Raw genomic sequence first — 21296 nt, 5'->3', positions numbered from 1 at the left:
GTAAATTGCCCCTAGTGTAGGTAGGTGGTAGGGAATATGGGATTACTGTAGGGTTAGTATAAATGGGTGGTTGTTGGTCGGCACAGACTCGGTGGGCCGAAGGGTCTGTTTCAGTGCTGTATCTCTAAAATAAAAAAAAACTCATTGAGGCATAACTGATTGCTGTAAGAGGAAGCTTGTGCTGACTCCTTCGCGTAGGTACGGCACATGTCCAACCTACCAGCCACCTGGTTTACACTGAAGCTGAAAATCTGGCCCAAGGCGCGCACAATGTTGGTCCTGGGAGAGAACAAATTAGAGTAGGGAACTGTGTGGTGAGCCTTCTTTTGAAACTAATAAAAACGCAAGGAGGAGCAAAGATTTGTTGGATGGTGACTTTGTAGCTAAGGGAGTTGTGGGGAAGAGCAACAACTATTTGTTGAAAATGCTAAACATAAATTTGTTAATCTTTCAAAGAATCTGCTGCATAGTTTCGACAGTTTTCATTCATTGTTGTTCGCCTTAAAGAAAGATTATTATGGCTCTATTTTGGTCAAATAGCCACTTTTCTATATTCTACTTAACAGAAAGCCCTTTATTTTTGTATGGCTTTCATTTTTTAAACTGGTTTAAACATGGAGATAAATTCCTACTGAATTCTAATACTGAGCATTCACATTTATCTGTAAGTGTGAAATAAATCCAATAAATATATCAGTGATTTGTCAAAATTTCACTGACAGGATTTTACGCTGGTACCGATATCAGCTAAATTACCCACTGTGGATTGCAAATATGTAATGCCTGCGTTCCAGATAGTAATCTGGCCCAAGGGAGTAATTTGTAACATGAACAAAGAGTTGCTTACTTAGCCTGCTGAACCTTTCAGTTATATCTGGTGTGGGTCATCCCAGCCATGCTTGTTTATGGTTAGTTATTTGAATGGTGCCCTATCTACATTACCAGCAAACCCTCCAAAAATAGGTCCAGGGTAAACTTCAGCTGCAGCATGTACGTTTGCAAAGTATTGGAGATTTTCTCTATCTTTGTGCTGGATCCTGGTTCTGTCTGCCCACTAGTTGCAGTTAGGTCATACAGGTTGCTCAAGATACTGCCCCAAAACGTTCTGAAGCTGGTTGCCATTGTTTACTTGGCATGGTTCCCCAAGGCATAAAGGCTATTGGTCAATGCCTCCACCTGGGGGTGACCAACTCAAGGTAAGAGAGGTCAGATGCAGAGGCTTCTGAGACCGCTGTTCGCTACGGATATTGCTGCATCATTTCGAATTCTTCTCGGATATTGATGGAGACGACAGCATTGGACTCTGCTATGATCCTAGTCACTTGTCTCAGGCCCTGCGGGATGACTCTTAGAGCCTCCATGTAATTTCAGTGCTCCCTCCAGTATCCTTTTGAAAGTAAGTGCCTGAGATCTGAGCCCTGAGGCTGGCTCCTGCAGCACCTCCACTACCCGCAGTTAGAACTCCACTGTGCCCCTCTCTGTATTCTAACATGTAACTGCAACTACTCGGGGTGTTTTTCAAATGTTTCTGCTGCCTCTCCCCCGTCCTTTCCAGTGTGGTACGGTGCAGGTAGGATTTGCGTAGATTGCACAATGATGAACATTCTAATTAACTGAGCCTTTGATTCCCATTGGGGTCAATGCCGCAGCGATGGTGGCTAAAGGGTTTACCAGACCATGTTGGTGGCACTGTGGCACACCAGAATGTCTAAGCTTACAGGAGTTCCTTTATCTTCCATGCTAAAAGCTCTGTTTAACCATTTTTTTCAAAAAGATCTGACAAGCAAGCAGAAAAATTGATGTAACGTTCAGCCGGCGCACCACTTGAGTTCTGTTTACCGCTAAATCAGCCTTTATCTGATCCACTTCTTCAGAACATGACTGGTTTACAGCCTGGGCTCGATTCTTATCTTTAGCACTCCCAGCACAGAGCATCCAACATCTATCAGGTGCATGCCCGATATGTGAGGCACGATTTTCAGCTCATTACAGTTAAAAGATGAAAATGCAGCCATATATCAAAGCATCAATAACTTTAAGTGTCAGCTGTAGCTCAGCTGGTAGCACTCTTGCTTCTGAGTCAGAAGCTTGTAGGTTCTAAGTCCCACTTCAGGACTTGAGCACTAAAATCAAGACTGACATTCCACTCTGGTACTGAGGGAGTGCTACATTGCCGGAGGTGCTGTCTTTCAGAAGTTAAACAAAGGCTCTGACTACTTGCTCAGGTGGATGTAAAAGATCCCATGGCACTATTTTGAAGAAGAGCAGGGAGCTATCCCCAGTGTCCTGGCCAATATTTATCCCTCAATCAACATCACAAAAACAGATTATTTGGTCATTGTCACATTGTTGTTTGCGGGAGCTTGCTGTGCACAATTTGGCTGCTAGGTTTGCTACATTACAATAGTGACTGCACCTCAAAAGTACTTCATTGGCTGTAAAATGCTTTGGTATGCCGTGTGTTTTTGAAAGGTGTTATAGAAATGCAAGTCTTTCTTTCTTTACTCTGGTTTCCTTTTTTTGGAAGAACCTTCTTATACTCTGGAATGAATTATAAACAGATGGGTTGCAAAAATGTTTTAAATCTGAAATCCGATCCCAACCTGCCCACTTCCAGGTTTAACAGAGGTGGGATGTGGAGCAGGCAGCCATTCCGCTCCCAGGGAGAGGGCTAGTTGTTTAAATATTATAATAAGACCAGGAGCCTCACATCAGCAGCTTAAAACTCCACAGTATGTGGGGGAACTTGAACTTCTAGGGTTCCTGTCCAGAACTCCAGTCCCTCCCCCTGCCTGGAAAACCTGCCCCTGTCAATATTGAGGCATCTGATCCTATGGATTGCAGTCCAGAGACTATTTCCTTTGGTTCCTTTGCTAGGAACAGCGAAAATAAAAAATCATCTCATTTTGTCCACAGTGTCTGTACTGTAGTGGCCAATGGAAACCAGGTCCACATTATTTAGTGAGTGACCCTAAAAAAGAGAAAGTCCAATTTATATATTGTGACTGTTTCATTCATTGGACTGAATTTTAATTCTTGGAAAATTTTGGAGGAAAGCTGAGAGTGGGTCCTGTCCAGGAAGGGATAAAAGAATCCATCTAATTAATTCAGGATTGCTTACGGCTCATGTGGAAAGTGACTGGGCCATAATATTTATCCTTGTGCCGCTATTGCTGCAGGTAGAATCATCGAAACATACAGCTATTAAATCTCCCCTTAACCTTCTCTATTCTAAGGAGAACAATCCCAGATTCTCTAGCCTTTCCATATAACTCAAATCCCTCATCCCGAGTACCTTTCTGGTACATTTTCTTCTCTTGTGCAATTATCTATTTCCCATAACCTCACTCTTAGTCAAACTACGTTGGGTACATTTGAGTGCCATACTATTCCAGAAAGGTAAAACTATACTGGAAGGCAAGTTGGGATTTGTATGACCAGGAATGAGGTCTGACGAAATGAGTATAAAATACAACCAACATGCAGATCAGAAAAACAGAACTGTCTAATGTGACTACCACAAGTCGAGACATGAATGAGTTTCACAGTCTGGGTTAGTTTCGTGACAGATAGCAGTGGTTTCATTCTCATTAGTCTTCTGTGGCACGAATATTTCAAACAGTTTCATAATAGGAGTTCATCCTTTCACAACATCCATTTTTAATTCAGTCTACTGTTGAGTTCTTATTCAGGTCCCCTCTTTCTCACTCTTCAGTAATCAAGGAGTATTGAATATTGAACCGTTACTTTTATTCCTCTTAAATCTTTTTTTTGTGGAAGTGGGAGTTGATGAACTTGGTATCAGTGCCTGGTATCTTCCTGGAAACAGGGATTGGATGCAGAGCAAAACTGCTCAAACTAACAATTTGCCTTAATCTCAAACTCAGAGAAGTTCCTTCCCCTCCAACTTTTTAACATGAGATTTGCATTTCATGAACCAGTCATCTTTGCAACTTTCTGAGTGATGCTCCTAGTTAGAATGGTGGTTAATGTTGGACCATGATTTTTTATTCACTGGGAACTGCTTCAAGGCTGTGCAAACTCATTTGATTTAGATGCTTCGACCCACTTCCCAGGGGTGAAAGGACAATGTTCTAATCCTGCATGTCACTCAGTGCAGCCAGTTGCAGTCATTAATTACTGTTAAGTGGATATTTATTATGGAGGTGGCTTTCATCTTCGACATGGCAGGGGACTGGGTATCAGATCAACCTTGTACATGTCGGATGTGCAGCCTGATTTTCCTTTTCATTGACTTTAGTGGAGGGGAGGATCAAGTGAGGTGTGTGGCCAAAGTTGGAACTTTCCCCTCCCCACCCTGCCACCATGTGTTTTATTACCTTTCCTTTCTGAATACAAACTATATAACCACAGTTATTTGAAGTGATAACTAAATGAAGCCACTTACACACTGAAGGTGCTTTTATGATATCTGAAAGCAAGAAAGAGCTTGCATTTATTTCGTACCTTTCATATTTTCAAGACATCCCAAAGGGTTTCACAGCCAATTAATTACTTTTGAACTGCCGTAGATAAACACAGGAGCCAATTTGCATATCGCAAGGCCCCACAAACTGCAATGAAATAAATGACCAGATCATTTTTTTTATTGGTATTTGTTGAGGGGTTGGTTGTTGGCTCGGGCACTGGGGAGAAGTCCCTTTCTTTCAGGTTTACCTGAAAAGAACAAAGAACAGTACAGCACAGGAACAGGCCATTCGGCCCTCCAAGCCTGCGCTGATCTTGATGCCTGCCGAAACTAACGCCTTCTGCACTTCTGGGGCCCATATCCCTCTATTCCCTTCCTATTCATATATTTGTCAAGATGTCTCTAAAATGTCGCTATCGTATCTGCTTCCACCACCTTCCCTGGCAGCAAGTTCCAGGCACTCATCACCCTCTGTGTAAAAAACTTGCCTCGCACATCCCCTCTAAACTTTACCCCTCGCACCTTAAACCTATGTCCCCTAGTAACTGACTCTTCCACCCTGGGAAAAAGCTTCTGACTATCCACTCTGTCCATGCCGCTCATAACTTTGTAAACCTCTATCATGTCGCCCCTCCACCTCCGTCGTTCCAGTGAAAACAATCCGAGTTTTTCCAACCTCTCCTCATAGCTAATGCCCTCCAGACCAGGCAACATCCTGGTAAACCTCCTCTGTACCCTCTCCAAAGCCTCCACATCCTTCTGGTAGTGTGGCGACCAGAATTGCACGCAATATTCTAAGTGTGGCCTAACTAAGGTTCTGTACAGCTGCAACATGACTTGCCAATTTTTATACTCTATGCCCCGACCGATGAAGGCAAGCATGCCGAATTCCTTCTTGACTACCTTATCCACCTGCGTTGCCACTTTCAGTGACCTGTGGACCTGTACGCCCAGATCTCTCTGCCTGTCAATACTCCTAAGGGTTCTGCCATTGACTGTATACCTCCCACCTGCATTAGACCTTCCAAAATGCATTACCTCACATTTATCCGGATTAAACTCCATCTGCCATTTCTCCGCCCAAGTCTCCAACCGATCTATATCCTGCTGTATCCTCTGACAATCCTCATCATTATCCGCAACTCCACCAACCTTTGTGTCGTCCGCAAACTTACTAATCAGACCAGCTACATCTTCCTCCAAATCATTTATATATACTACAAACAGCAAAGGTCCCAGCACTGATCCCTGCGGAACACCACTAGTCACATCCCTCCATTCAGAAAAATACCCATCCACTGTTACCCTCTGTCTTCTGTGACCGAGCCAGTTCTGTATTCATCTTGCCAGCTCACCTCTGATCCCGTGTGACTTCACCTTTTGCACCAGTCTGCCATGCGGGACCTTGTCAAAGGCTTTACTAAAGTCCATATAGACAACATCCACCGCCCTTCCCTCATCAATCATCTTCGTCACTTCCTCAAAAAACTCAATCAAATTAGTAAGACACGACCTCCCCTTCACAAAACCATGCTGTCTCTCGCTAATAAGTTCGTTTGTTTCCAACTGGGAGTAAATCCTGTCCCGAAGAATCCTCTCTAATAGTTTCCCTACCACTGACCTATATACCGGCCTATAATTTCCTGGATTATCCTTGCCACCCTTCTTAAACAAAGGAACAACATTGGCTATTCTCCAGTCCTCTGGGACCTCACCTGTAGCCAATGAGGATGCAAAGATTTCTGTCAAGGCCCCAGCAATTTCTTCCCTTGCCTCCCTCAGTATTCTAGGGTAGATCCCATCAGGCCCTGGGGACTTATCTACCTTAATGCTTTGCAAGACACCCAACACATCCTCCTTTTTGATAATGAGATGACTGAGACTATCTGCACTCCCTTCCCTAAGCTCATCATCCACCAAGTCCTTCTCCTTGGTGAATACTGATGCAAAGTATTCATTTAGCACCTCGCCCATTTCCTCTGGCTCCACGCATAGATTCCCATCTCTGTCCTTGAGTGGGCCAACCCTTTCCCTGGTTACCCTCTTGCTCTTTATATATGTATAAAAAGCCTTGGGATTTTCCTTAATCCTGTTTGCCAATGACTTTTCATGACCCCTTTTAGCCCTCCTGACTCCTTGCTTAAGTTCCTTCCTACTGTCTTTATATTCCTCAAGTACTTCATCTGTTCCTAGCCTTCCAGCCCTTACAAATACTTCCTTTTTCTTTTTGACTAGGCTCACAATATCCCGTGTTATCCAAGCTTCCCGAAACTTGCCAAACTTGTCTTTCTTCCTCACAGGAACATGCTGGTCCTGGATTCTAATCAGCTGACGTTTGAAAGACTCCCACATGTCAGATGTTGATTTACCCTCAAACAGCCGCCCCCAATCTAAATTCTTCAGTTCCTGCCTAATATTGTTATAATTAGCCTTTCCCCAATTTAGCACCTTCACCCGAGGACGACTCTTATCCTTATCCACAAGTACCTTAAAACTTATGGAATTATGGTCACTGCTCCCGAAATGCTTCCCCACTGAAACTTCGACCACTGGCCGGGCTCATTCCCCAATTCCAGGTCCAGAATGGCCCCATCCCTAGTTGGACTGTCTACATATTGTTTCAAGAAGCCCTCCTGGATGCTTCTCACAGATTCTGCCCCATCCAAGCCCCTAGTACTAAGTGAGTCCCAGTCAATATAGGGAAAGTTAAAATCACCCACCACTACAACCCTGTTACCTTTACATCTTTCCAAAATCTGTCTACATATCTGCTCCTCTACCTCCCGCTGGCTGTTGGGAGGCCTGTAGAAAACCCCCAACATAGTGACTGCACCCTTCCTATTCCTGAGCTCCACCCATATTGCCTCGCTGCATGATCCCTCTGAGGTGTCCTCCCACAGTACAGCTGTGATATTCTCCTTAACCAGTAATGCAACTCCCCCACCCCTTTTACATCCCCCTCTATCCCGCCTGAAGCTTCTAAAGGCTGGAACATTTAGCTGCCAATCCTGCCCTTCCCTCAACCAAGTCTCTGTAATAGCAACCACATCATATTTCCAAGTACTAATCCATGCTCTAAGTTCATCTGCCTTACCTGTTATACTTCTCGCATTGAAACAAATGCACTTCAGACCAACCAGTCCCGCTGTGCTCAGCAACATCTCCCTGCCTGCTCTTCCTCTTAGTCCTACTGGCCTTATTTACTATGTCCTCCTAATTTATTTCACTAGCTGTCCTACTGCTCTGGTTCGCAACCCCCGGCCACACTAGTTTAAACCCTCCCGAGTGACGCTAGCAAACCTTGCAGCCAGGATATTAGTGCCCTTCCAGTTTAGATGCAACCCGTCCTTCTTGTACAGGTCCCATCTGTCCCTGAAGAGAGCCCAATGGTCCAGATATCTGAAACCCTCCCTTCTACACCAGCTGCTCAGCCACGTGTTTAGCTGCACTATCTTCCCCTATTTCTAGCCTCACTGGCACGTGGCACAGGAAGTAATCCAGAGATTACAACCCTAGAGGTCCTGTTTTTTAACTTACTACCTAACTCCCTAAACTCCCCCTGCAGGACCTCATCACTCTTCCTGCCTATGTCATTGGTACCGAAGTGTACCACAACCTCTGGCTGTTCACCCTCCCCCTTCAGAATGCCCTCTGTCCGTTCAGAGACATCCTTGACCCTGGCACCAGGGAGGCAACATACCTTCCTGGAGTCTCTTTCACGTCCACAGAAGTGCCTATCTGTGCCCCTGACTATAGAGGCCCCTATAACTATTGCTCTTCTGCACTTTGTCCCTCCCTGCTGAACAACAGTGCCAGCCGTGGTGCCACTGCTCTGGCTGCTGCTGTTGTTTTCCCCTGATAGGCCATCCCCCCCAACAGTATCCAAAACGGTATACTTGTTAGAGAGGGGGATAGACACAGCGGATTCCTGCACTGACTGCCTGCACCTTCTAGCGGTCACCCATCTATCTGCCTGCACTTAGGATGGAACCACTTCTCTAAAACTCCTGTCTATGACACTTTCTGCCACCTGCATGCTCCTAAGTGCATCCATTTGCCGCTCCAACCGATCCATGCGGTCTGTGAGGAGCTGTAACTGGGTACACTTCCTGCAGATGTAGTCGCCCGGAACGCTGGAAGCGTCACGGACCTCCCACATCTCACAGGTGAAGCACTTCACCCCTCTAACTGTCATTTCTAGCACTAATTAGTTAATTAATATAAAATAAATAAATACTTATTAAATCCTTACTAAATTATGATACACTTCACTATGTGGTCCCTAGTGCTAGATTTCTACAATAAATATTAAATGCTGTCTAAATACAGTAATCGCCTCCCTCTGGTTTAGTTACTCTACTTATTAATTAGTTAATTAGTGTTTTAATCAATTTTTATCAGTTTTATTTTCAAATTTGGTATAGATTCCCTACCAGCCAATCAGGTCACAGCTTTCCTGTGACGTCGCTTTTTCAGTTTTTTTTCCCCACCCTGCTGAAGCTGCCGAATCGCTAGGTAAGTACTTTATACTGAAACTTACCTTCCCAGCTGCCCCCTGGCTCGCACTCTCACTGCTACCGCTGTTCAAAAAGAAGCTGCCGAATCGCTAGGTAAGTACTTTATAGTGAAACTTACCTTCCCAGCTGCTCCCTGGCTCGCACTCTCACTGCTACCGCTGTTCAAAAAGAAGCTGCCGAATCGCTAGGTAAGTACTTTATAGTGAAACTTACCTTCCCAGCTGCCCCCTGGCTCGCACTCTCACTGCTACCGCTGTTCAAAAAGAAGCTGCCGAATCGCTAGGTAAGTACTTTATACTGAAACTTACCTTCCCAGCTGCCCCCTGGCTCGCACTCTCACTGCTACTGCTCAGTTGAGCATCTCGTCTCAAAGGCAGAAACTCCAATAGTGCAGGATTCTCTCTGTGGTACTACAGTGAAATGTCACCCAAAATCATGCGCAAAGTTATATCTCTGGAGAGTGCTTGAACCCATAATCTTCTGACCCAGAGGTGAGTGTGCTTCCACCGATCCAAGGTTGACATCCATGTCCATGGCGATAGTGATAATTTGTGAACTAAGACTGCATCTGTGAATCCCACATAGATAAATAATCCAGAATAAATGCTGTGCCAAATTATTCACTTAGCAGCAACTGTAATATTGTGACACTTGTTCAGTTAGATTATTAAAGAGTAACTGGAATATTGTGACAAACAGATAACTCAGTCCACTTGCAGTTGCCTACAGATGTAAAATGTGAAAAAACAATGATTTGTCTGAAGAACCTAGAGGTTTGGAAGGAAAATTCCTCTGTTTTTATTTTAAAACGTAATCAATCTTTTAAATTACTCTCGTCATTGACTAACAAACACTAAGGCAAATAATAACCAATGTATGTGCCACTGCCATTTCCTAATGACAAGATACCAATCACTACATCTGACGCCACCTTCCCCTTCTGAGCCAAGTACTAACCACTGAATATGCCATTGCCTTGTGCACTGGAATATAGGAGCAGGCCATTTAGCTCCTTGAGCCTGTTCCACCATTCAGTGAAATTGTGGCTGAAATTCATCCTAACTCCTTATATTCACCTTTGCCACATGTCCCTTCACACCTTTGGATTACAAAAATATATCAATCTCAGGTTTAAAATTTACAATTGAACTAGCATTAATTGTCATTTGCGGAAGCAAGTTCCAAACTTCTACCACCCTTTGCGTGTAGAAGTATTTCCTAATTTCACTGCAAAAAGGCCTGACTCTAATTTTTAGACTATGCCCCTACTCCCCAACGAGAGGAAGTAGTTTTTCTCTATTTAAACTATCTGTTCCCCTTAATATCCTGAAAATGTTGATCAAATCGCCCCTTAACCTTCTAAATTCCAGGGAATACAGCCCTTGTTTGTGTAATCTCTTCTTGTAATTTAACCCTTGGAGTCTAGGTATCATTCTGGTAAACGTACGTCACACTCCCTCCAAGGCCAGTATCTCCGATCTAAGGTGTGATGCCTAGAACTGCTCACAGTTCTCCAGGTGTGATCTAACCAGGGCTTTGTATAGCTGAGGCATGACTTCTACCCCCTTGTATTCTAGTCCTCTAGATATAGCGTCCAGCATTCCATTAACCTTTTTAATTATTTTCTGTACTTACTCATGACATTTTAATGATCTATGTACCTGGGCCCCAAGTCTCTTTGGGCTTCCACTGTTTGTAGCTTTTCACTATTTAGTAAGTACTCTTTTCTATCCGTTTGAGGTGGATGACTTCACATATGCTTACATTGAAATCCATTTGCCACAGTTTTGCCCATTCATTTCATCTATCAATCTCTCTTTATACTTTTGTGCTTCCATCTACACTACTTACAATTCTGCCAATCTTTGTATCATTGTCAAACTTGGATATCTGGCTTTCTATCCCATCATCTAAGTCGTTAATAAATATGGTGAATAGTTGAGGCCCCAACACAGATCCTTGTGGGACATCACTAGTCAGATCCTGCCATTATCCCTACTCTCTGTCTCCTGCCTGTCTACTGACCCAAATATTAACCATTGCACATAAATCAGCCATATTTTACTGAATCAGCTAATACATATTCATAATTTACATTATCAAGCACACTTTTCATCCCCAGTAGACCCATTAGGCATTATTTGGTGCCTTCTCTGTGCCTCTTTCCCTCTTTGCAGCAAAAGGGTTGATACACATTTTACACTTCTGTTTGCCCTCACTGTTCCTCTTCCTGCCTTAACTGCTTCTCATTCTAGGCTTCTATTCACCCCTGTCACTTTACTTTTTTTTGATATTCTTACTCCAATTGGTTTAATTCCTCAAGATCCCAGTCAAGCCATACATTCTCTTTTTCACCCCACTGTCGCCAGTACCATACATAAATAGAGCTGCTTCCCCAGTTGAATGGTCCCCATCCGCTTTCCCTGCAACTGTGTTTCAACACTTAAGTACAGGTGATCTGCCCTAGAAAGATAGCTTGCACCAGAACACCGACCCACACTTTCTAAACTGTACATCTTCAGATTAATCCTCACCTTCGAGACATCCAATCCCAGAGACTGAAGGTTGACACTCCAGCACAGTATTGAGGGAGTCCTACACTGTTGGATGTGTCATCTTTCAACCAAAGTCACAAAAACAGATTACCTGGCTGTTATCGCTTTTCTATTTATGGCACCTTGCTGTGCACAAATTGTTTGCTGTGTTTCCTACGTTACTGTGATGACACTTCAAAAGTAGGTAATTGGTTCCAGAGTATTTTGGGCTCCCTGAGGTCATGAAAGGTGCTATAATGCAATTTCTTTGTCGCCACAAATACCAATTTGGATAAGCTCAGATTTATAATGAGACTATCTTTTTAAATAATGCAATAGCATACACAGTCTCAACAAAGCTCCATACTCAAAATAGTGGATTCACGTGTGAAACTTAGTTACAATAATGAGCAGTTTCAACCACTTTAGGCACAGGAGTATAGTTAATTTGGATTTGCACACTCAGGCCTAAATTTTATCAGCCCTCTGGGGACGGGCAGGAAGGCAGGAGGGTCGCGTGCCTATCGCCCTTCTGACACCATTGAATTTTGGCAGGGGCAGGGAAGGCCAAGGACAGCCATTAATTGGCCACTGAAGGGCCTCTTCCTGCCATGCTGGAATTTAACCAGCGGCTGATGGAAGTCCCGTCAGGTGAGGAGGCCACCCAGTAGCACCTCCCTGTGGACTGGGTTTGGGGGGATGCTGCTTGGGCCGTCTGTGGCCCATGGAGGCCCCTGGGGCAAAGGCCACCCCTTCGCCAATGCCCACACCCCTGCTGTCAACAACACGCCCCCCTGCCTCCCCCCCCACCACCTCTCGCCGGGACCTGCCTGAACAGCCTTGGCATGCCCACCCCACCTACCTGCACTCCGGGCTTCCAGTACTATTCCTAGTGGCATTTCTGGTACTGCTGAGCTGCCCGGCAGCCCTTGGGGTGGGATCTTTGGTCAGGCAGTTAATTCCCCGTTGCCTAATTAAAATGCAGCCCTCCGTGCACACTTGAGTTCCTGTTGCGCCATGAGAGTCTGTTTACCTGCTTTCCATTGAGGTCTTAATATTTCGATTTCAAGTTCCGAATACTTGTACTTCAGACTTTACAAAACAAAGTCAGCAGCCAAAGTATTATTTTTCCTTAGAGTACATCCTCAACGCAGAATAGAAAAATAAAAATACTGAATATTTCAGCAATTTTCTTGAAAAACTAAATGGCCACAAGTGTTATAAGCATAATATTTCTGTGAGGAGCCAATGAAGTATGACTTTCATTTCCATTCATGAGGTTTGCCAGGACTCATTTACAGACACAAAAATTGTATTTCACCAGCCCCTCTAGCGTGTCCTCCATATATACAACCACAAGTTCAGTTCCAAGCAGCATTTTATCAGAACACTAATGAATCTGGACAGGAGGAAAGACTCACTAAACAGTACAGAAAACATGGACCTTATCACTGCAAAAAATCTCTTTGATTTATCTTGTGTTGATTATCTTAGTAAACTATTGCTTACAAACCCCACTAAGAAGAAATACACAAAAGTAGATTCGAGTACTTTGCCACTGTATAAGAGTGAAGTTGCCTTTTTTTGGAATAAGACTATTGGAAACACAATATTCCGAAAGCAGGTATCTTGTATAAGGAACTGTGCTGGTTAGTAATATGGAGCCATGGACTGAACTTTTATACTGATACTGGTTTGAAACAGGTCCTTGCTCACAACGATGCAGAGCTGACAGACCCAAGTCACACTGCAAGGTCTGCATCAGTCTCCAGTCAAGGAAATAATACTCACCATTGTTCAATTGCTGGTTAAATTTACATGCTAATTGGTAGGACATTTGACTGCTAATATTAAAAAGATTTAAAGCAAACTTGAGAAAAGCCAGAACGCTTGCTAAAATGGGAAGCCGTTGCCAATTTGGTATTTTCTACCCTAACTTATACAGCACTTTTTACATCAATGAAAAGTTGAAACCACTTGTAAAGATGCATAATGTGCAACTGATCTGTAAGAAAAATAAAACATAACACCAGCAGCTTTGAGAGAATCCAGTGGTCTTCCTTATGAGGAACACATGAAATCATAGGATCTGTTACAAAACTTAATCTGTGTGGGTTTTCTTTTTATTTTTCAGTGCTGGAGTTGGAAGGACTGGGTGTTTCATTGTAATAGATGCCATGTTGGAGAGAATAAAGCATGAGAAAACTGTAGATATTTATGGTCATGTAACACTAATGAGATCACAGAGGAATTACATGGTTCAGACTGAGGACCAATATATCTTTATTCATGATGCACTGCTTGAAGCAGTGACTTGTGGAAATACCGAAGTGCCAGCCAGAAACCTGTACGCATATATCCAAAAGCTGACACAAGTGGAGCCAGGAGAAAACGTCACAGGAATGGAACTGGAATTCAAGGTAATTGAGCTGCTACTTGTGAAGGAAATTCCAACTTGCTTTCAGCTGTAGCTTCAAAGTTTCAAGCAGCTAATCAGTTAAAGTAACTTCAACAATTGATGATCTTGCCCGTGGTGTTGATTATTCTCTGTGGACGTCATGTTTTTCACATCTTCAAAGATCAGAATTATTAAGACACTCAGAAAAGAGAAGTTATTGTTACAGGACTTCAGTGAAATAAAACCATCTCAACATATCTATGTTGATGTAGACAAGCAGTATATGCAATTTCCAGAGACTTATGAATTTTTTGCTGATTAAGGTGAGGGATGATAGTGCTGGGAAATGGAACAAATACCACTTCAAGTACACAGTGTGAGCATCAAATGATGTGGAGTCAGGTTAGATATAAATAAATCTCCCTGTATTCTGCCCAACAATGTACCTAAACTACAACCTCGACCACAATCTCAACTTTGGAACGGCAACCCGGCTACACCAGTGTGTCATTTTCCAGTTCACGCACCAGCCACCCTGCAGCTTCACTGAATGGGACTGTCAACTTTGCTGTAGTTTTGTGTTGTGTGCTGGTGCTCACTTAGAACTGGGTTGAGACTTGCTACACTTGGTTCAGAGACAGGGGATACTTTCATCCTAACAGTCTGGGTTGATTTTAGCCCTTTCTCCCTCTAATTCCTCCTCTGGAATTTGTTCATTACACATGCTGATTGTACCAATGTTGAACTCCAGTTTTAGACTGAAAGAGCTGAATTTTCCTAGTCCATTGGCGATTGGCTGGAAGACAGGAGGGCTGGCAATATGGCAGGGGGAAGGTGTCGGGAGGGGAGCCCAACATCTTCTCACCACCATGGCATACTGTTGGCGGTGGGAACCTTGATGGAGCAACCGCCCCCACCTGTGGTTGCCAATTGAGCCACTTGAGTGGCGAATTAAGGGCCTCTTCCCACACTCGCGTGCATGTGATGAGACCAAAACCCTGGCGACCTCCCCATGGGTTCTGGCAAAGAGGCCCTCCTTAATGGGCACTCCATGGCCCACGGAGGGGCCCCTTGGTGGCAATGACCATCACAGCGGCAACAGCACCACCAGTGACCATGACCCCCGTGCCCTCCCACCCCGATTGTTTGGCCTGCCTGGCAGCCTGGCCCTGTCTTCCCCTAACCAAATTCACCTCTCTTCAACTGCGCTCCACCATTGGTCCTGCCAAACTGCCCATCCTCTGATTGGACAGCTGAACCAGCGACGGCCTTTTAATTGGCCGCTCCCGACAATATGCTGCCCCAGGGTCCCGTAGCCCGCCAAAGTAGAGTTGACTCCCGCTTTCGGCCCTGGCAGCAGAACTCGACCATCGGGGGAAAATTCAGCTCAGTGTTACTATGTAATGTAATTGGCTTTCATGAGGCACCACTTTCCAAAACCTGTGCAACTCTAAAACTCTGTTTTTTCCACAGCGTCTAGCCAACACTAAAGCCCACACATCAAGATTCATTAGTGCCAATCTCCCATGTAATAAATTCAAGAATCGCCTTGTTAATATTATGCCATATGAATCCACAAGAGTATGTCTACAGCCGATCAGAGGAGTCGAGGGCTCAGACTATATTAACGCCAGTTTTATTGATGGTTATCGGTAAGTGGAAGGAACAGTGGTCTTAAAATGTAAACTGTTGTAGGTGACAGACTGTAAGTATTAATCCTCAGCTACATTGGGGCCCTTTGTACATATAAAACAGAGAATGAAAGTGGAATGGAATCAGTATTGTCACTATTGATTTTTGGCAAACAACTGGTGATTATCAATCAATAGACTTACATTAATAAGGTCACCTTTGTTCTTATTTTAGTATGAATGTAATCATGCATCGAGTGTATGATGTTTGCTTGCCAGCAATGAACTATTATGGCACAAGCTGCATGATCAAGAACAGGCCAGTAGTAAAATAATGGATTCCACAATATGTATTAGAAAAGAAAAAAAAGTTCTGGGCTGTAATTTCATTTTAAGATTTGGATGTTGGTTATAAAGCTCCTCATATTCTGTGAAGCCTGAGATGAGATTATGCCTTATAACATATCAAATTATTCTCTACATGATATAAACCAGCCATAGAATTTACCAACAATGAACTGCAAATGATTTCTCAAATGCAGTAATGATATTACAGTAATTATTTTCACACATCAATGATTTGGAATAGTTGGTGTCCACATTGATGATGGCAGCTGGCCCAAAATTAAATTAGAAAATATTTTAAAAAGACATTTTCATCTCAGGGTGTAAGGGGACAGTCTGTCCTTTGCTCTCACATTTTATTTTATCCTATTATTATTGCCTTGCAATCACTCCCAGATGGTCATCATTCTATACATGAACAGTCTGAATCCCTCAGTAAGGTTACTGCTTTCTTACATAACACTCCACTTTAAAAATTAATTCTCTGTGTGAAGCTCTTGAAAATGCACTAAGATATATTTTTTAAATCACATCCATTGTTCTGTGTACAAGTCTTTCCATGAGCTTGTTACCTTCTGATCACTCCCAGATATCACAACATTCTCTATGGATCATGTGCAGATAGCAGTGTGATAGTCAGTGTTTCATAGGCAACTGAAGAGCTACAAGTCAAGGAGTGGACTAACAGCTGGATTCCACTAACCTACAGTGCAATCTCTTTTATATGAATTATATGCCACATTTCTTTTTCAGCCAGTGAAAGCAAATCTCGAATATCTTTTATTTTCGTGTTTAATAGCCATGAAACCTTGTAACATTGACACAGAGTTAATCTCACCCCAGTAAAGGTGCACGTCCCATCTTATCACTATAAGCAGTCTGTTGAAAGGTTTTGCCACCTTTCCTGTGAACAAACATAATAAAACAGTACTTCATTAATTTGTCTGCAAGTATATTGTGCAGAATAAAGATAGGTTTGTGAACTATCAGAGTTTCGATGAGATGTAATTACCGTCCCAAAATGAATAATTGAATTGGCTGCAAAAACAAGGCTGTTTCTTCCTAACATTTTACACACTACACAAATGATTCCCTCCTCCACTGGATTTTCTAAATTATAAATAGAAAGCAGTATTATTATAATTCTTATTTTATTTCCAAAGTAAGTGAACAGTGGATCTCAGCTGTGTAAAGGATGAGGAAGGTTGTTAGCAGTTGACTAGCTTGTCATAAATGTAGATCAATGAGAGGGAGCAACATGACCAAGCATTAATTTTGGTTTGTTTTATTTACAGGCAGCAGAAAGCCTATATCGCCACACAGGGACCCTTAGCAGAGACAACAGAAGATTTCTGGCGAATGCTTTGGGAGCACAACTCTACAATAGTGGTTATGCTCACCAAGCTCCGAGAAATGGGCAGAGTAAGTGCCCTGTGCACCATAACAATTCATACTTGGAGCATGCCTTGTGCAAATGCATTGCAAGTAATATTGTATCACCTTTACATTCTGATACATTGGTAACAAAGGAGATGGCTTAACTTGTTTAATAATAAAAAAGGAAACCCCCAAATGCTGGAAGTCCAAAACAATCACAGAACATGCTTGAAATACACAGCACATTAAAGAGGAAGAGTTGCAGATGTTTTGGGCAAGATCCTACATTGGTTCTGATGAAAAGTCACTTCCAAAATGTAATCTGCCTTTTCCTTTAAAATTCTGAGCGACCTCCTGTGAATTTTCAACATTTTCCAGCTTCAGTTGCTCGCTGCTGCCATAACTAGACTGTGGAAACTGGAATGATTCAAGTTCTCCCCAGTCACAGCAAAACCTAAATGAAACGACCATAAGTGGTTAATTGACTAATTTCACCCTATGTGACTTCTAGTCAACCATATACCTGTGATTGGTATGAGGCCTCTCAAGACACTATAACTTGAGAGTACCACTGGAACTGTTTTGCAGAGTGTATTAGGCTCATGTTAGAACACCAGGGGATCTCCAAAATGCTTAATGGATCAGATGAAGTAATGCCTCACAATTCACTGTTGTTCTTGTGTTTTACAGGAAAAGTGTCACCAGTATTGGCCTGCGGAGCGGTCAGCTAGATATCAGTATTTTGTAGTAGATCCCATGGCAGAGTACAACATGCCTCAGTACATCCTCAGAGAATTCAAGGTCACAGATGCTAGAGTAAGAATTTTTTTTTCTCTCCTTTTGAGTGAAGCAAAAATCAGTCTTAGATCTGTATGAGAATCTACCATATAGTTCCAGTATAGGATTCACATGCAAGCATCTGGGAAAGACCACAGACTGAATGCTGAAGTTACAAATGGGCAGCGCAGTCAGACCAGTATTGTTGTCTGTCAACAACTCCAACCCAGAATATAAATGGGTTGAATTCAAACATAGTGATGTGGTTCACCAATATACATGAAGATCAGCCTTTGTGGATCCACTTACAATTGTTTTCAACTCAATGTCATTATATTGCTCAGAATTTGGAATCAAAGCAGAGCTTATATTATAACAAGATGATATTACTCGCTATCAAGGAGCAATATTGGCCAATTGAGGCACCACATTGTAAAACAGTAGAATAGACCGTTTTCAAAAATTCATTTTCATGATATAGAAACATAGAAAATAGGAGCAGGAGTAGGCCCTTCGAGCCTGCTCCGCCATTCATTATGATCATGACTGATCATCCAACTCAGTAACCTGTTCCCTCTTTCTCCTTTGATCCCTTCTGCCCCAAGAGCTATATCTAACTCCTTCTTGAAAACATATGATATTTTGGCCTCAACTGCTTTCTGTGGTAGTGAATTCCACAGGCTCTCCACTCTCTGGGTGAAGTAATTTCTCCTCATCTCAGCCCTGAAAGGTTTACCCCGTATCCTTAGATTATGACCCCTGCTTCTGGACTCCCCCACTACCGGGAACATCCTTCCTGCATCTACCCTGTCAAGTCATGGAGCCATCCTGTTAGAATTTTACAGTTTCTATGAGATCCCCCTCACTCTTCTGAACTCCAGCAAACATAATCCGAACCAACTCAACCTCTCCTCATATGTCAGTCCCACCATCCCAGGAATCAGTCTGGTAAACTTTCGCTGCACTCCCTCTATAGCAAGAACATCCTTCCTCAGATAAGGAGACCAAAACTGCACACGGTATTCCAGGTGTGGCCTCACCAAGGCCCTGTATAATTGCAGCAAGACATCCCTGCTCCTGTACTCGAATCCTCTTGCTATGAAGGCCAACATACCATTTGCCTTTTTTACCACCTGTTGGACCTGCATGCTTACCTTCAGCGATTGGTGTACGAGAACACCCAGGTCTTGTTGCATATTCCCCTCTCTCAGTTTATAGCCGTTCAGATAATAATCTGCCTTCCTGTTTTTGCTACCTCACATTTATAGTAGTCGCTGGCATGTATTTCCCATCCTGAATTGCCCTGAGAAGGTGGTGGTAGCTGCCTTCTTGAACCACTGCAGTCCGTGTAGGAAGCTGATAAGTGATTTAGAATGTAAAACAAGGAAGTACGACTGCAGTTATACAAGTGCAAGTCAGATCCCATTTGGAGTATTGTGTTCAATTTTGGGGGACATTCCTGAGGAAGGATGTTCTAGTCTTGGAGAATTTCTAGTGATAATTCAACAGGAAAGATACCTGGGGAGAAGGGACTGAGCTATGATCAGAGACTGGGCAAACTTAGCTTTATTGCTTGGCAGATACAGAGCTAAGGGATTATCTGATTCAGATATCTGACATCATGAGGGGGGATGGGGAATGGCTCTTCCCTATAGCAGGAAAATACAGAACACAATGTCATAATTTGAGTTCAGCTGATTCATCCTGCTGAATTCAAAGTAAATGTGTTCATTCAAAGGGTTATATGCATCTGAAATGCAATGCACAGAAAGCAATCGGTGTAAAATTAATTGAGATTTAATAAAGGACATAGTTACGTACTTGAGAAGTAAGGTTCTGAAAAAGAATCGAGAAAGGGCAGGAAATACAGGGCCGGATGAAATGCACCCCAGGCTGTTAAAAGAAGCAAGAGAGGAAATAGCGGAAGATCTGACCATCATTTTCCAGTCTTCACTGGATACAGGTGTGGTGCCGGAGGATTGGAGAACTGCTAACATTGTACCTCTGTTTGAAAAGGGAGCAAGGGATAGATCAAGTAATTACAGGCCAGTCAGTCTAACGTCAGTAGTGGGCAGATTATTGGAATCTATTCTGAGAAACAGGATAAACTGTTACTTAGAAAGGCACAGGTTAATCAAGGATAGTCAGCATGGATTTGTTAAGGGAAGATCTTGTTTGATCAACTTGATCGAATTTTTTGAAAAAGTAACAAGGAAGTTAGATGTGAGTAGTGTAGTTGATGTGGTCTGCATGCATTTTAGCAAGGCTTTTGACAAGGTCCCACATGGCAGACTGATTAATAAAATAAAATCCCATGGGATCCAGGGAAATGTAGCAAGGTGGATATAAAATTGGCTCAGTAGCAGGAAACAAAGTGTAATTGTTGACGGGTGTTTTTGCGACTGGAGGGCTCAGTACTGTGTCTCCTGCTTTTTCTGGTATATATTAATGATTTGGATATAAATATAGGGGGCATGATCAAGAAGTTTGCAGACATCACAAAGATTGGCTGTGTGGTAGATAGCGAGGAGGATAGCTGTAGGCTGCAGGACAATAATGGTCTGGTCAGGTGGGCAGAAAAGTGGCAAATGGAATTCAACCTGGAGAAGTGTGAGGTGATGCATTTGGGGAGGTCAAACAAGACAAAGGAATACATGATTAATGGGAAATTACTGAGTAGTGTAGAGGAAGTGAGGGACCTTGGAGTGAATGTCCACAGATCCCTGAAGGTAGCAGGACTGGTTGATAAGGTGGTTAAGAAGGCATATGGAATCCTTTTGTTTATTATCCGAGGTGTAGAATACAAGAGCAGGGAGGTTATGCTGGAACTGTAGAATTCATTGGTTAGGCACAACTTGAATATTGTGTGCAGTTCTGGTCACCTCATTCCAGAAAGGATGTAATTGCACTAGAGAGGGTACGGAGGAGATTTATGAGGATGTTGCCAGGACTGGAAAAATGCAGCTATGAAGAAAGATTGGATAAACTGGGGTTGTTCTCCTCGGAACAGAGAAGGCTGAGGGGAGATCTGATTGAAATGTACAAAATTCTGGGGATCCTGGATAGAGTGGATGTGAAGGGCCTATTCACCTTAGAAGAGAGGTCAGTGATGAGGGGGCATAGATTTAAAGTGATTGGTAGAAAAATTAGAGGGGAGATGAGGAAAAGGTTTTTCACCCAGAGGGCGGTGGGAGTCTGGAACTCACTGTCTGAAAGAGTAGTTGAGGCAGAAACCCTCAACTCATTCGAAAGGAGTCTGGATATGCACCTCCGTAATCTTCAGGGCTA

At 43.0% G+C, this 21296-nt stretch overlaps 1 protein-coding gene across 8 annotated transcripts in view; it reads left to right on the top strand.

Moving 5' to 3' along the window:
• LOC137369468 (receptor-type tyrosine-protein phosphatase delta) overlaps nt 1-21296 on the top strand; it is a 618622-nt gene that overhangs the window by 575842 nt on the left and 21484 nt on the right. For all 8 annotated transcript variants that reach the window (XM_068030719.1, XM_068030716.1, XM_068030717.1 and 5 more), the window contains 4 exons: nt 13615-13900; nt 15352-15530; nt 17150-17276; nt 17922-18047. In XM_068030719.1, coding sequence (XP_067886820.1) covers nt 13615-13900; nt 15352-15530; nt 17150-17276; nt 17922-18047 — 718 coding nt within the window. The remainder of the gene's footprint in view (nt 1-13614; nt 13901-15351; nt 15531-17149; nt 17277-17921; nt 18048-21296) is intronic.

This window comes from Heterodontus francisci, chromosome 4, assembly GCF_036365525.1.
Source record: "Heterodontus francisci isolate sHetFra1 chromosome 4, sHetFra1.hap1, whole genome shotgun sequence".
In the NCBI taxonomy this organism is placed as follows: domain Eukaryota; kingdom Metazoa; phylum Chordata; class Chondrichthyes; order Heterodontiformes; family Heterodontidae; genus Heterodontus; species Heterodontus francisci.
This window is presented reverse-complemented; position numbering and strand designations above follow the sequence as displayed.